At 37.1% G+C, this 11,834-nt stretch overlaps 2 protein-coding genes across 3 annotated transcripts; one reads left to right on the plus strand and one right to left on the minus strand.

Moving 5' to 3' along the window:
- The first annotated feature begins 543 nt into the window (after positions 1-543).
- LOC147761934 (uncharacterized) lies at positions 544-5,820 on the plus strand. Its single transcript, XM_087012869.1, has 6 exons — positions 544-712; positions 1,200-1,319; positions 2,149-2,273; positions 2,601-2,654; positions 3,150-3,189; positions 3,775-5,820. The coding sequence occupies exons 1-6, from the start codon at positions 592-594 to the stop codon at positions 3,915-3,917; spliced, it is 603 nt and encodes a 200-aa protein (XP_086868995.1). The 5' UTR covers positions 544-591; the 3' UTR covers positions 3,918-5,820.
- A 938-nt stretch (positions 5,821-6,758) lies between these two features.
- LOC106150368 (uncharacterized) lies at positions 6,759-11,008 on the minus strand. Of its 2 annotated transcripts, none has more exons than XM_087012859.1 (2): positions 10,829-11,008; positions 6,759-10,621 (listed from the first exon to the last, which is right to left on the minus strand). In XM_087012859.1, exon 2 carries the CDS (start codon positions 10,398-10,400, stop codon positions 9,060-9,062), a length of 1,341 nt encoding a protein of 446 aa, XP_086868985.1. In that variant the 5' UTR covers positions 10,401-10,621; positions 10,829-11,008; the 3' UTR covers positions 6,759-9,059. The 2 variants fall into 2 exon arrangements, with proteins under 2 accessions (XP_086868985.1, XP_086868986.1); XM_087012860.1 differs by having other exon boundaries at positions 6,759-10,630.
- Positions 11,009-11,834: the final 826 nt, after the last annotated feature.

The following is an 11,834-nucleotide window of genomic DNA, read 5'->3' on the forward strand; positions in this document are numbered from 1 at the left end:
TTCAATCAGGCAGTTACTAGATTTCAGAGTGCTATTTATCCAAGGGCCTGTTGTACAAAAGATTAACTGAATATAGATAACAAGGATATGTTTCTCGGAGAATCTGATGAGTCCTTAACCTTTGTTTTTAACCAAGTCCCCAGAGTGGATTGAAATTGCCTTAACAATGATTAATGCTCATGGGGGGTGATATTAGTCCATGTGGATATATTTAATACATTTATGGGGAGCCAGTTGTGAAATGCTCTAACACCACTATTGCAAACTAGACTCCACACATTTGATTATCCAAGTTAAGCAGTCTAAGCTAAGGCTAAAAGCTCTCAGACTTTGTGAAGCAGGCTCTTGGACTAAAAGCAGACCAAGAATTTTTTTTCTGAAAGTGAAGACCATGATCCATTGTGATGCAGTCACCCAGTCCTTTTTTTATTTTTCTTTTTTTTTATTTCAATGTAAAATTTAAAAAAATTAAAAATGTTATCAACATTTGTGCTTCAGGTCTCAGGGTGGGGGCCAAGGAGGGCCAGGACGGGGGCCAATGGGAGGGGGTGGAGGAGGAGGAGGCCCTCCCATGAAAAACAGCGTCCAGGGATGGCCCACCCCATGGGGTCCATTAACAAGAGAAACCTGGTGTCACTGGTCAGCAATATCCCCAAGGGCAGGGGCGGGAAGCCTGCCAGCACACAGCCCAAAGGACCAGTGCAGAAATATGGTAGGAAGATGTGTGTGTAGTGTGTGTGTGTGTGTGTGGGGGGGGGGGGGGGTCTAAGTGTCCAGATAATGTTATTCATTTCATGTTAGGCTGGTAAAAAAAAATGTTTTTACAGAGGTTAAACATGTGGTTTATTGGGGAACCTGTGAGACTTGACCTTTTTTCTTAGTGTTAATGAGTTCATGTAGCAAGTGGTTGAGGGATGGAGGCTGTGAACTTAATGCCTCATATTTGTTAAGTCTTTTTAGAAACCATTAAGTTTAATCTTTTCTTGCTACTCATATCACGTTGTATGAACTCTTCCTACATAATTTTAAATAGTAATATTTCATGGTATAGATTTAATGCAGATTTCTGTAACATTTTCAGGCAGAATTTTTAAAAAGATTTTTGTGTTAATTGTCTTTTTAAAAAATATCTGCTTTGCTCTGATCGTCTGTCAATTTTTTGTTCTACACTCGTGATCCGTTCTGTATTTTTTCTTCAGACAGTCCAGACATCTTGATTTGTGGGAACTGCAAGTGGATCTTCACAGACTTTGAGGAGCTGGCACTCCACAAACGGCGGACATGTCAACTGAAGTTCCTGTGTAAATGCAAGAGACCTGGTAAGAAAAGAAATTGATAAGTACTGGATAGGATTTTCAGGGGACCACTTATTTCAGCTACATATCTCAAAGGGATAACAGCTCTTCTTTTTGGCTGGAAAAGTGCCATAAAGTGAATTATCTTGAAGGAAAGGTAATTTTCCCATACAGAGACTTTAAATGTAATCTAATTTTTTTTAAGAGTATGTTTTAGTAATAATCTGTTCAGAGATTATTACAGAGGGTAGCAATCAATGACATTCCACCGTCTCGTGATAGCCAGATATAACGATTAACTGCAATTTTGGTGGTAAAATACAATTTATTACATTTTCACGTCTTGTTAACATCTTGTTAAAAATTTATTGAATGTGGAATTTTTGAATCTCATACAAAGAGTTGTTATCCCTTCAAGCTTGGAAACCCTGACCGTATGGTTTTCCTTCTATTGGTGAAAACATGGACAAGTGAACTTTGGGAAATTTTAAACACGAAACCTCTCATGCCATTTTGGATGAGTTCTTTGTTCTCAGAGTTACTTTTCTTGGGTCTGGTAGTGATGTTTGTACTGTTTTAGTATAATATTTTAACATTCTTAATTATTTATTTTCTCTTTCTGAAATATTGTCAGGGTTATTGGAATTCCTGCTTTTCATTGATGTTTTTTATGTGCAGACACAGATGTTGATGTTGTCGTTGTTGCCATGCACTTTCAGTGATAACACGATCAGTGGAAGAACATTTCGGCTTTTGTCTTCAAACTCATGGAACTGATGAATATTCATAAAATACAGGTCGAGTTCGAAGGATTGGGCCATTATTTCAAAAGATATGCTTTTTTTTCCCTCAGATGGTGAACCAGCTGTGGTGTCATGTGCTACCTGTAAGAAAGTTTTCCCCACTAGCTGGGAGTTATGTAACCACTGCCAAACCGAACACAACATGTCCATATTTGTACCACCAATCCAAGAACAGGTAAAACTTTGCTATATGCAGATCTAGAGCGCTACAACTGAAATACATACACGGTTTTTATGCATTTTGGATAGATTTGACATTTCGAAGAATTAGAAATATTTGCATTTATTAGAAACATTTGACTTTAATATTCTAGGTAAACTTTATTTACTTATCGTTATAAATGGTATAGGCAATTTGAAAGAAAACAGTGTTATCAGTAAGAGTACAGGACTGAAAATGGTACTAAATTGTTTAAAGCTTGATCTTGGTAATAACTTGCTTTGGTGAAGACAAATCGCTACCAATCAGTGGGTTTAATTTTATCGACTCTAAACATTCCAGAGTGCCATTAAGAAAGCAGCAGAGGCCGACACCAACGGCACAGAAACAACAGAGGTTTGTGTATTTTTATATTTCTCATTTAGAGCAGTTCACATGAATTTGATGTTTAAAAAAAAGAATTTCAAAGTACCTTGTTAGTTTGTTATTTATCATTTGAACAATTGCTCAAATAACTGATTGGTTGACTGAGAAGTGATTTATGAAGCTGAAGTTGTGAAGGGATTTGATTTTCATAATAACAAAGATATGATATTTTTCCAGTTGGTTTAGTATCAGCAAGACTTGGAAAATTGCTCTCAGTGATTTTGATTTGAATGATGTTTGTTGTGCTGTTCAAGAATATAAAGGCTCTTGTAAATATTGTCATGATGTTAAGATCCTGGTGTAGTCTTTTATCATATTGTGCACATACATCATTATATATATACAAATCAGACTATACATTTTTGGCAGTACATGCTGATGCATGAATTACAATGTTTATATTTATTCCTTTATTTGTAAATATGATTTGAGAGAGAGTAAATAATGGTGTTTTCATATACACAGGCTGGGAATAGCAAAGAGAAAGAGGAGTCAAGGAAAGAAGGTAAATGAACCTGAACTTTAAATTGGACTTTGTATAAGAATTTGATCTGCTGTTTTTATGCACTCAGTATTAGGTAAAAAAATTGCTATGAGTACTTTAATTAGACTTAATCATTGCTTGAGCAGAAAATTGTATGTTGTGCCACATTCTGTCTGCCCTGCGTTTTCCTGCACGTTGTGACTCTACATGGAATAAAGCACGACGCAGACCATAGTTTTCGGCTGATTTCAGTTACTATGATAGTTCACCCAATAGCAAAAAAATAGGAGAGTTGGGGGGAGGGGACGCTAACTGCGGGTAGAGGAAACAGTAACACCTGCAAACTGATTTCTGAGGAAGGTGTCAAGAAACTCGCCTTTATCTGTCTCTATCATGAATGTGACCCAAAAACAAACAAAAAAAAAAAAAAAATTAACTCAAAAACTGAGTAATAATTTTATCAACAATTTTGCATGTGAGGTCCATTGGTTATTAAGGAGAAAAAATGAAATTTTGTTGTTGTTTTTTTCCTCTGTAGAGGCCTAACACTCATTGTGCACCTTCTAGTTCTTTTGTGAAGGTAGCCCCTGTTGTCATGACTTTCAGGTGAGGATGTGGCTGAGGAGGACACCAATGGTGAGGAGGCAGCTGAGGAGGAGGAGGACGAAGAAGAAATAGATGAGGATGCCATGCTCCAGGAGGATGAGGAGGCCACAGGGGACCAGGACGAGGAGAAAAACGATGAATGAGGAAGATGACAAAAATAACAAATGAAACGTGGCAGAATAAGACATCCTTTTCTGTAAGGGAAAGGAGGTAAAAGAACCCTGAAGGAATGACGAAATTGTAAAAGAGAGTTGAAAACATATGGCTTTTATTTTTATTTTATTTATTTATTTATTTATTTATTTATTTATTAGGAATGTAAGTTTTCAGCTAATATGCATATGCAAAGAGGATGACCATTAAAACTGGTTCAGAAAAATGTATATAAGTGCATAAGGTTATTTTGTACAAAAGAAAAAAAAAGTGCAGAGGTGACATTTTCAACTACATTCTGATGGTAGTGCTGAAGACATTGAAAGCAAAATGTGACTACTGTATATGTCATTATGTATATAAAAGTACACAATACCTGCAAAGCCTCAAGGATATACAATACTGTACAGCAGTACATATTATATATGCTGGTCTGTAAAATAAAATATTCCAGGTAAATTAGGTGAGTGGCAGTCATGCTTTAGTCTTTTTGTCTGGTTTTTGGTAAGATTTATTGGTTATTTAATCTGCAGTGTGATATTTTAAAGAAGAACTTAATAGTAACACAGTTCAAAAGTTTATTTGTAAGCAAACAGGGCATTAAATTAAAAGTTGTCTGTTTACAAACTTAAAGGAAGTCATTTTACATTGAAGTGTTTGGTTTAGATACAGATCAAAAAGGGCGCACGTATTTTGAATATGTAAACAAGATTTAGATAAAATGCAAGTTTGAAATGGTTGGTCATTTAGTTTGAAAATTGTAATATCCTATTCTCTGAAAAGAGAAGAGTCTGGTGTCAATGCAGCCGTTGTAATAATTAATTCATTATGACTATAATATGATTTTGACTAGAAACCAGATAGTTCTCCATTTTCCCCTGATGAACATGGTATATTTAAAGTACAGAAAACCACAAATGGGATAGTTTATATCTTACTGGCTATAAGAATCGGAGGTAGAAATATATATATAAATGGATGTACCATTTATTGCAAGCACAGGTACCTATCGTACCACATGTATGTGAGCGTTTTCAGGATTTTGGCTGTCTGTGTGAGTACATTAAATTGGAGAAAATAGACATAGATAGACAAAGCTCTTTATTTGACTGTCTCAGTAGATATTCAGAAGTTTAAATTTAAGATTGTCCAAAGGCGAGCAGCAGTGCATATAATTCCTAAGGTTCAAAGACCTGATTGTATTGGTATGTGTAATTCATTTATCAGTTGTTTGTGATTGTACATAAATTTGTGGAGTTTTGTATTGTTAGAATGTATTATACATGTAAATCCTTATTGGTAATTACCAAACAGCAGTGAGAATATGATAATCCTATAGTGTAAACACTGCATATTGAACATGACAAACATTGATTTCATTTATATCATAAGTAAAGCCATAACATGGTCAATATTCAGGAACTTCTGGATACAGTGAATAGTTTTCTGATGGAGAAGAAGGTGAATATACATGTAATTGTAGATCTCACTGCCGCACAGAGGCGCAAATGATTTATGATAATTTTGTTGATTTTATATAAAATATTCAAACACTTATGATAAAGATGTATGTTTTGTTGACAATTTTGTGTCCATCTTACAGAATATGTCTATTAAAATGCTCTTTCAGGGGTTTTTGTTTTAAAAGCTTAGGGAATGGATTAACAAGTGTCTCAAATTTGTCAATAAATTTGGTCTTATACATAACCCTTAGACTGTGATGAAATGAGCATGGCTACCCAAGTTATTTATTTTTATTTTATTTTATTTTTTGCTTTGTATATTGATTTATCAATTTTCCATTGAAACGCTTTTCATACTGGATTCTTGTGTGTGTATGTAGACATGTACACTATTGGTCAAAAATTGTGTCCTAACTCGAGTTCCATGACATGGCATGTGTTTTTGTTTACATAAACCATTTTAAATATTTTTTAAATTCCATTTACCATACCTAATTTGACGTGCGGTACAGAAAGTACAAAATGTCGATCTATATTATATACCATTTATTCAAGTTTAGAGCATACGCTCCTCAAATCTGACGTTCCACTGTCATTTCCATTGAGCAAAAAAAGACCAGCAAAATTAAAAATATGCCACCAGATACACACACGATTAGCTTGAGCATACAATCCTCTGGCTCAGTTCATTTATGAGAACAGTAAATACATCATTACCAAAATCACGAAGCATGCAATTGGTATAAAGATTGCTGTTGCGCTTTCTTCCAGTCCAAAAGGAGTTTCTTACTTTTCCCTCAGTCGGCGTCAGAATGAGGCAAAAATGACGCGAACGATCCTGTGTTTGTGTGAGCGCACGATTGCGTGGAACATCTACGGGGGAGACGAGAGAGAGAGAGGTAACAAGAGACCAGCTCAATGCTGAGAGTCCATGTAGTACTACTGTGAGTACAGCCCCCTTTACACTGGACGGCGTCCTTTCTGCTTCCGTTAGAACGGCCCCGTTTGAGAGCAAATAAAACCATTACTTCTGTGCCGACAACTGATCGATCACTGAGGATTCAATCTGTAGCCAAAGCGATGCTTATGCCTCTTCTCTACGACCATATCGATGCCAGTTACATAGTCCACAAAGGACGCAGAAAGGACGCCGTCTAGTGTGAAAGGGGCTTAAAAAACGGAATACATTTCAAAAATTTTTAGAGGGCGAGGGGGCATGTCTCCAGTTTAACTTCCAGGCACCAGGACACCGCAGTATATATATCTACCTCACCATGACATGTTGCGGGCCATGTTGACTGTTGACTTCCCGAAAAACGCGGGATATCCAACATGACAGACAGCAATCAACATCGACAATTTTGATCGTAGTAGTAGTACAATTTTATTATTACTGTATCAAAGGGATTGAACTCTCAAGATGAAAGTAAGCCGAGTTAACTGATAACCCTTTTGATTCTTTCACACAGAGTATGCTTAAAATAGATCAAAATAAGTGAATCAAGTGACATGCCTTGGCTATCTTCATCCCAAATGTGTCCATAAAATGTAAAATGTAGCACAGCTGATCTTACTTAAGCCCCGATTATATAGTGAACCTTTCGATGCATGTAAATTACTTGGAGTTACTGTTGCACACATATTGATCCCATTTACATAAATAGAATAAAATGTGAATAGTGTACAGCATAAAGTAAAATTTCGTTTTTAACTGAAGATGTGAGGTTGTTTGTTATGCTTTTCTGTGCACGTGAAGTGAAAGACTTCACTCGGATTTGGAATCACGTCGGAGCCCTTCGTTGACGAAATGGCGTCTCAGTATACGCATCTTATAAGTTATAATATAACTAAATTTAGTGATAGCCACGCTATGATCAAGGCACAAACAGGAATTTTACTTTTTAAATTTTAAATTAAAATTTTACCGCCCAGTTTCACTCACACACATACATAGAACTACCTGGCATTAGTATATACTCAGAGAACTTGGGTGGGCATCGACCCTAAGAACCCAAGTCACTCACGCGACATTGGTCAATTAAGTTATAAAGTACATTGATATATCCCACTGTTTTCAGACTAACTTGACTTCCAGCTTGTTCCTACTTGTACAATATACATATTTTATTTCAGTTATATTTTTGTAGTTTTCTGTGAAGTGAAAATACCCAAGCTATCAGAAGCGATAGAAGTGACCACTATAAGATCACATACCTAAGTAAGCATCAATATATATATATATACCCCATTCAACTTTTGGATGTCTTAATTCAATGGGCTTCTCTATGTAAAACATCCTCCGTAAGCATGGCGCGGTCGCAAAGGGGCAAAATGACTCGATATAATTTTGTGGGGAAAATGACTCGTTTCAGGAAATAAACAGTTCAACTTATGCTTTACTACTAAACAATGTGTTATTATTATGTTTAAGTGCCGTAGCACTAGATAATCCTTAAATAATCACAAGTTACCCTACACCGGTCTGATACGAACTGTCCAAGATACATATTCATTTCTAAAAAGATGGTATCCTACCTTTAGCTTTCTATAATGCTGTCAGTTCAGCTAAGGGTGGGAGGGGGGGGGGGGGGATAAAGTCAGCAGCTGTTAACACTAAAAATGTATTCACACTATCGTGTATATCCCGAAAGTAATAATTATAAAAATAAAAAAATATATTTAAAGAACGTAAAACATGTTACACATGGCCCTCAATACAAGCAGTGAACGAAGTTTTTAAACAAACAAATGACAGACGAAAACATTGCTTCCATACTATGTAACTACAGAAGGCAAAAAAATTAAATCAAGTACATAAAGCTAGCAAACAGATCAATAAATAAAGTAGATGAAAAATAAAGTTGTATGGAAAGCTGTATAGACTTTACCATCTAACCCAATGCAGTACTCAACATGACAGTAGTAATATAAATTTTTCCACAAAAAATTTCCACAAATCTCAACGCGTCTTACAGTAAGTAAATTAAATTAATATGAACACTGACAAAAATTATATTGAAAATACAAAGAAAGTAATAATCTCATACAGCAACAACACTGGGTTAAAAAATATCAGACAGTAAAAAATATAAAAGATATGCGTCTTTAAAAAATTGTTTAAAAAAATACGTCTTGGTTTGTCCTGATTCTACACAGAGCTTATTCCCGAGTTTTAGACCCCATTCCGAGAGATTAGGGGCGTATTCCCATAGATTTTAGATCGATCTATCCTTGTGGGGAGTCTCAGCTATTTAGCGTGAACCCCCAGGGAGTTAGGTCGATCTAGTTTGGATCGATCTAATTTCTGGGAATGGGGTTTAGATTGATCCAACTAGATCGACCTAACTCCCTGGGGGTTCACGCTAAATAGCTGTCAGCCGAGCGGGCACGAAAGTTAATTACCCCCTTACAGCTTGTGGTAGGCGGGACGGACATTTAAGCCGGATTATCTGACAGTAATCTAGTGAGACTCCCCACGGGGATAGATCGATCTAAAATCTATGGGAATGCGCCCTTAGAGCATATAACTCAAATGCACGGCCTCCGTTACACATACGTATACCTCTGTTTCACACCAAGTGAAAAATGTAAAATCTACCTGTCGCAGGACTACTTTCATCATCATATCAGAGATACCCATACTAATATTAAAACTTTGAAAAGCCATGCCTACGTTGGTGTAATCAGTGAATACTTTTTATCGACCTGAAGCATTTTATAAATTCGATCACATGCCACGGTGGGATTTTTCTCGCCAAATATGGGGAATCCATGCGATTTGTAATACGACAACAATCGGTTCACATCCTGGTAGTGTCTTTCTTGAGCCTTCATACAGCCCGGGTGCCAGGTCCAGTCGGTGAACTCAAAATTAAACAGGTCTCTTTGAATGACGCTCCTACTGAAAAATCTACAGTGATTCGGGCACATTTCGAAGCCACCGGAATAGCAAATCCCCATCAGAAGAGCTTGAGGGTAGTAAGTTTCCCTGTCGTACGGTGTTTTCAACAGTTCCTGTTTGGGTACTGTCTGATATTTCCAATGCATTGAAGTTCTAGCGATGGGGGATAGTTCCTCCGTCGTAAAATTTTCTTTGTAAGTTTTGAGAGGTGCTCTCCCGGGGAGTTCGGCTTTGAAGTCTCCGTTTGGGCGCATTTGGATGCGAAAGATGTATTCCTTGCGATGGAGAGTGTATATACACTGACACATTATGCTGAATTGAGAAAAGAGATTGTCGACTGATATTTCTTTAATGATTGCATCGAAAGATTTCTTATGTAACCGCTCCAAGTAATGGCGACATTCAACAACATGTTTTACTTTTATGATGACAGGAAAGTATGACATGCATTTCATGACTTCTCCAGTCCCGAATAAATTGTAATGCTTCATTGTTGTCATTCCCCATTCTTTCGTCAGAAACTGGCCAACGACGCCGACCACGATAGGTTTGCCGTCTCTGAAAAGGTCTTCCGGCGTAACAACCGTAACGAACAGAGTGTCTGTATCCACGTAGCCAACGTACTCGGCCTTGGTGTAATTTTCGGGATAAAACATCGACCGCTGCATACGGCTTGGCCCTCGATGGTTGTATATTTCTGGGTAGGGGTCTTCAAAGAAAACCTTCGGAAAAGGCGGGCTGTCTCTTATCGTTGCTTCCAACGCATGGTCCTGTTTCGATTCATTGTCTAAGATAACCATCACACGAATATGACGCGGCCAGAAAAGCATCAAGCTGGGTTTGAAGATCTTCTCGTAAAGATGATGATGTTTGTGGTACATGCGAAGGAACAGTTCAAGCGTCGGAACAGAGTCCCAGACACCTGGGATATTGGATTTAGACCCGCTAGCACTAGTACCTGCCGGCGCCCCTTCATCCACGACGTGGCTTGGTCCTCCGGAGAGACTTTGGAGCGGGGACGTTGTTTTCTTATGCATTGTTATTAACAATACCATAATGCCCCCTATCGCCACACCGATCCATAATCTTATTAGTAGCGTACTTCTCATGACTGTACATGTGGTTTCATTTCAAAACCAGCAGAGCGTTTTTTGTAGCAATACCTGAGTACACCAGTCGAAAAGTCACTGCAAATTATAAACAGATCGCTAGATGTCCACCTTTCCAAAGAGAATGTTGACACGGCTTACACACTTCGGGGGTTACCTTGACTGGTCGGTGAACGGGTGTCGTAAAATCGTCCTATTATTAATAAACCGGGTGCATCAACCTGAAAAAACTATAATAAAATAACTGTTATTCTATTATGCCAAAGCACATTTTAAAAACACCAAATTCGATAGCAGCATTCAAAACGTAATAATAAAATAATCATTTGGTTATCTTACGACACTCGTTTACTGACAAGTCAAGGTGAGCGTCAAGGTGACGACCGCAACAACAACAACACTGGGTTAAAAAATATCAGACAGTAAACCTAAAACACGGAACAGCGGAACAACGGAACAGCGGAACAGACTATAATGCGGAACATTGTTACTGTGGAACACACGACGCAGGAACGGAACAGCATAAAAGACGGAACGTTTAATTGTTGTGACTGCTGGCTTGCGGAACCAACAGTGCGGAACGGCCTTAGAAAACAAACGCTCCAATAACAACCAAAGAAAATTGTGACGTCACAGATAACTTAGACTATTAATAAATTTGCAATTACAAGTAAACAAGAAAATATTTTTACAAAATAAAAATATCAAAATTATAAATATGCGTCAGCTCATTGTTTTATATCAATAAATTCCTGAAATTACATTAGTTTTTATTTCAATGGTGATTAATCTTTTATCGTAGCAAATTAAACCCTACCATTGTATAAGTCATAGACGTTTGAGAGTGTATAAAAAGGCAAAATTACAGTAAAAATGTAAAGAATGATGTGTTTTCTATCTCACCCCACCAATACTCACTATTGTGTTTTATGTTTCTTTTCTCTTTTCAATAAAAATTAGAGGTATTTGTTGTTTGTTTTCCTATTTGCAAACTGTGGAGTCTACGTCATAATCGCATATACTGTGGAACAAATGTGCATTGCGTCATTAATAGCACCATCGTCTGCAAGAACTCTACAAATTAACGTTTTGGACGTAACGCAACAAAACAACAACTATGATTGCGGTATGTACGCAATAGCAAATATGGTTGCCTTGGCGCATGGTAAAGATCCCACAAACATGAAGTATGACAGCAAAAAAAACTGCGTTCACATTTATTTTTTTGTTTAGAAAGACGACATCTTTCTCTTTTTCCGATAACAAGCAGACGTAAAATTAAAAATCCTATCAAAAATTCGGTCGCGGTAAATTTATACTGTAATTGTAAATTACCAGATACACACACCCTCTATGTCATCTGTGACGGGTGCAATGAGGAATATCATCTTCAGTGTATAGGACGCAGTGACGAGGACGCATTGAATGAAGAAC

This window comes from Lingula anatina, chromosome 5, assembly GCF_051362555.1.
Source record: "Lingula anatina isolate TDL-2025a chromosome 5, LinAna3.0, whole genome shotgun sequence".
Taxonomy (NCBI): Eukaryota; Metazoa; Brachiopoda; class Lingulata; order Lingulida; family Lingulidae; genus Lingula; species Lingula anatina.

What these genes read in the sequence shown, in the direction of transcription:
- LOC147761934 (XM_087012869.1), top strand. Translation starts at nt 592, where the DNA reads ATGGCCCACCCCATGGGGTCCATTAACAAGAGAAACCTGGTGTCACTG. An exon ending in TACCACCAATCCAAGAACAG is followed by an intron (nt 2,274 to 2,600) that starts GTAAAACTTTGC and finishes TAAACATTCCAG; the next exon opens with AGTGCCATTAAGAAAGCAGC. An exon ending in AGAGGAGTCAAGGAAAGAAG is followed by an intron (nt 3,190 to 3,774) that starts GTAAATGAACCT and finishes CATGACTTTCAG; the next exon opens with GTGAGGATGTGGCTGAGGAG.
- LOC106150368 (XM_087012859.1), bottom strand. Translation starts at nt 10,400, where the DNA reads ATGAGAAGTACGCTACTAATAAGATTATGGATCGGTGTGGCGATAGGG.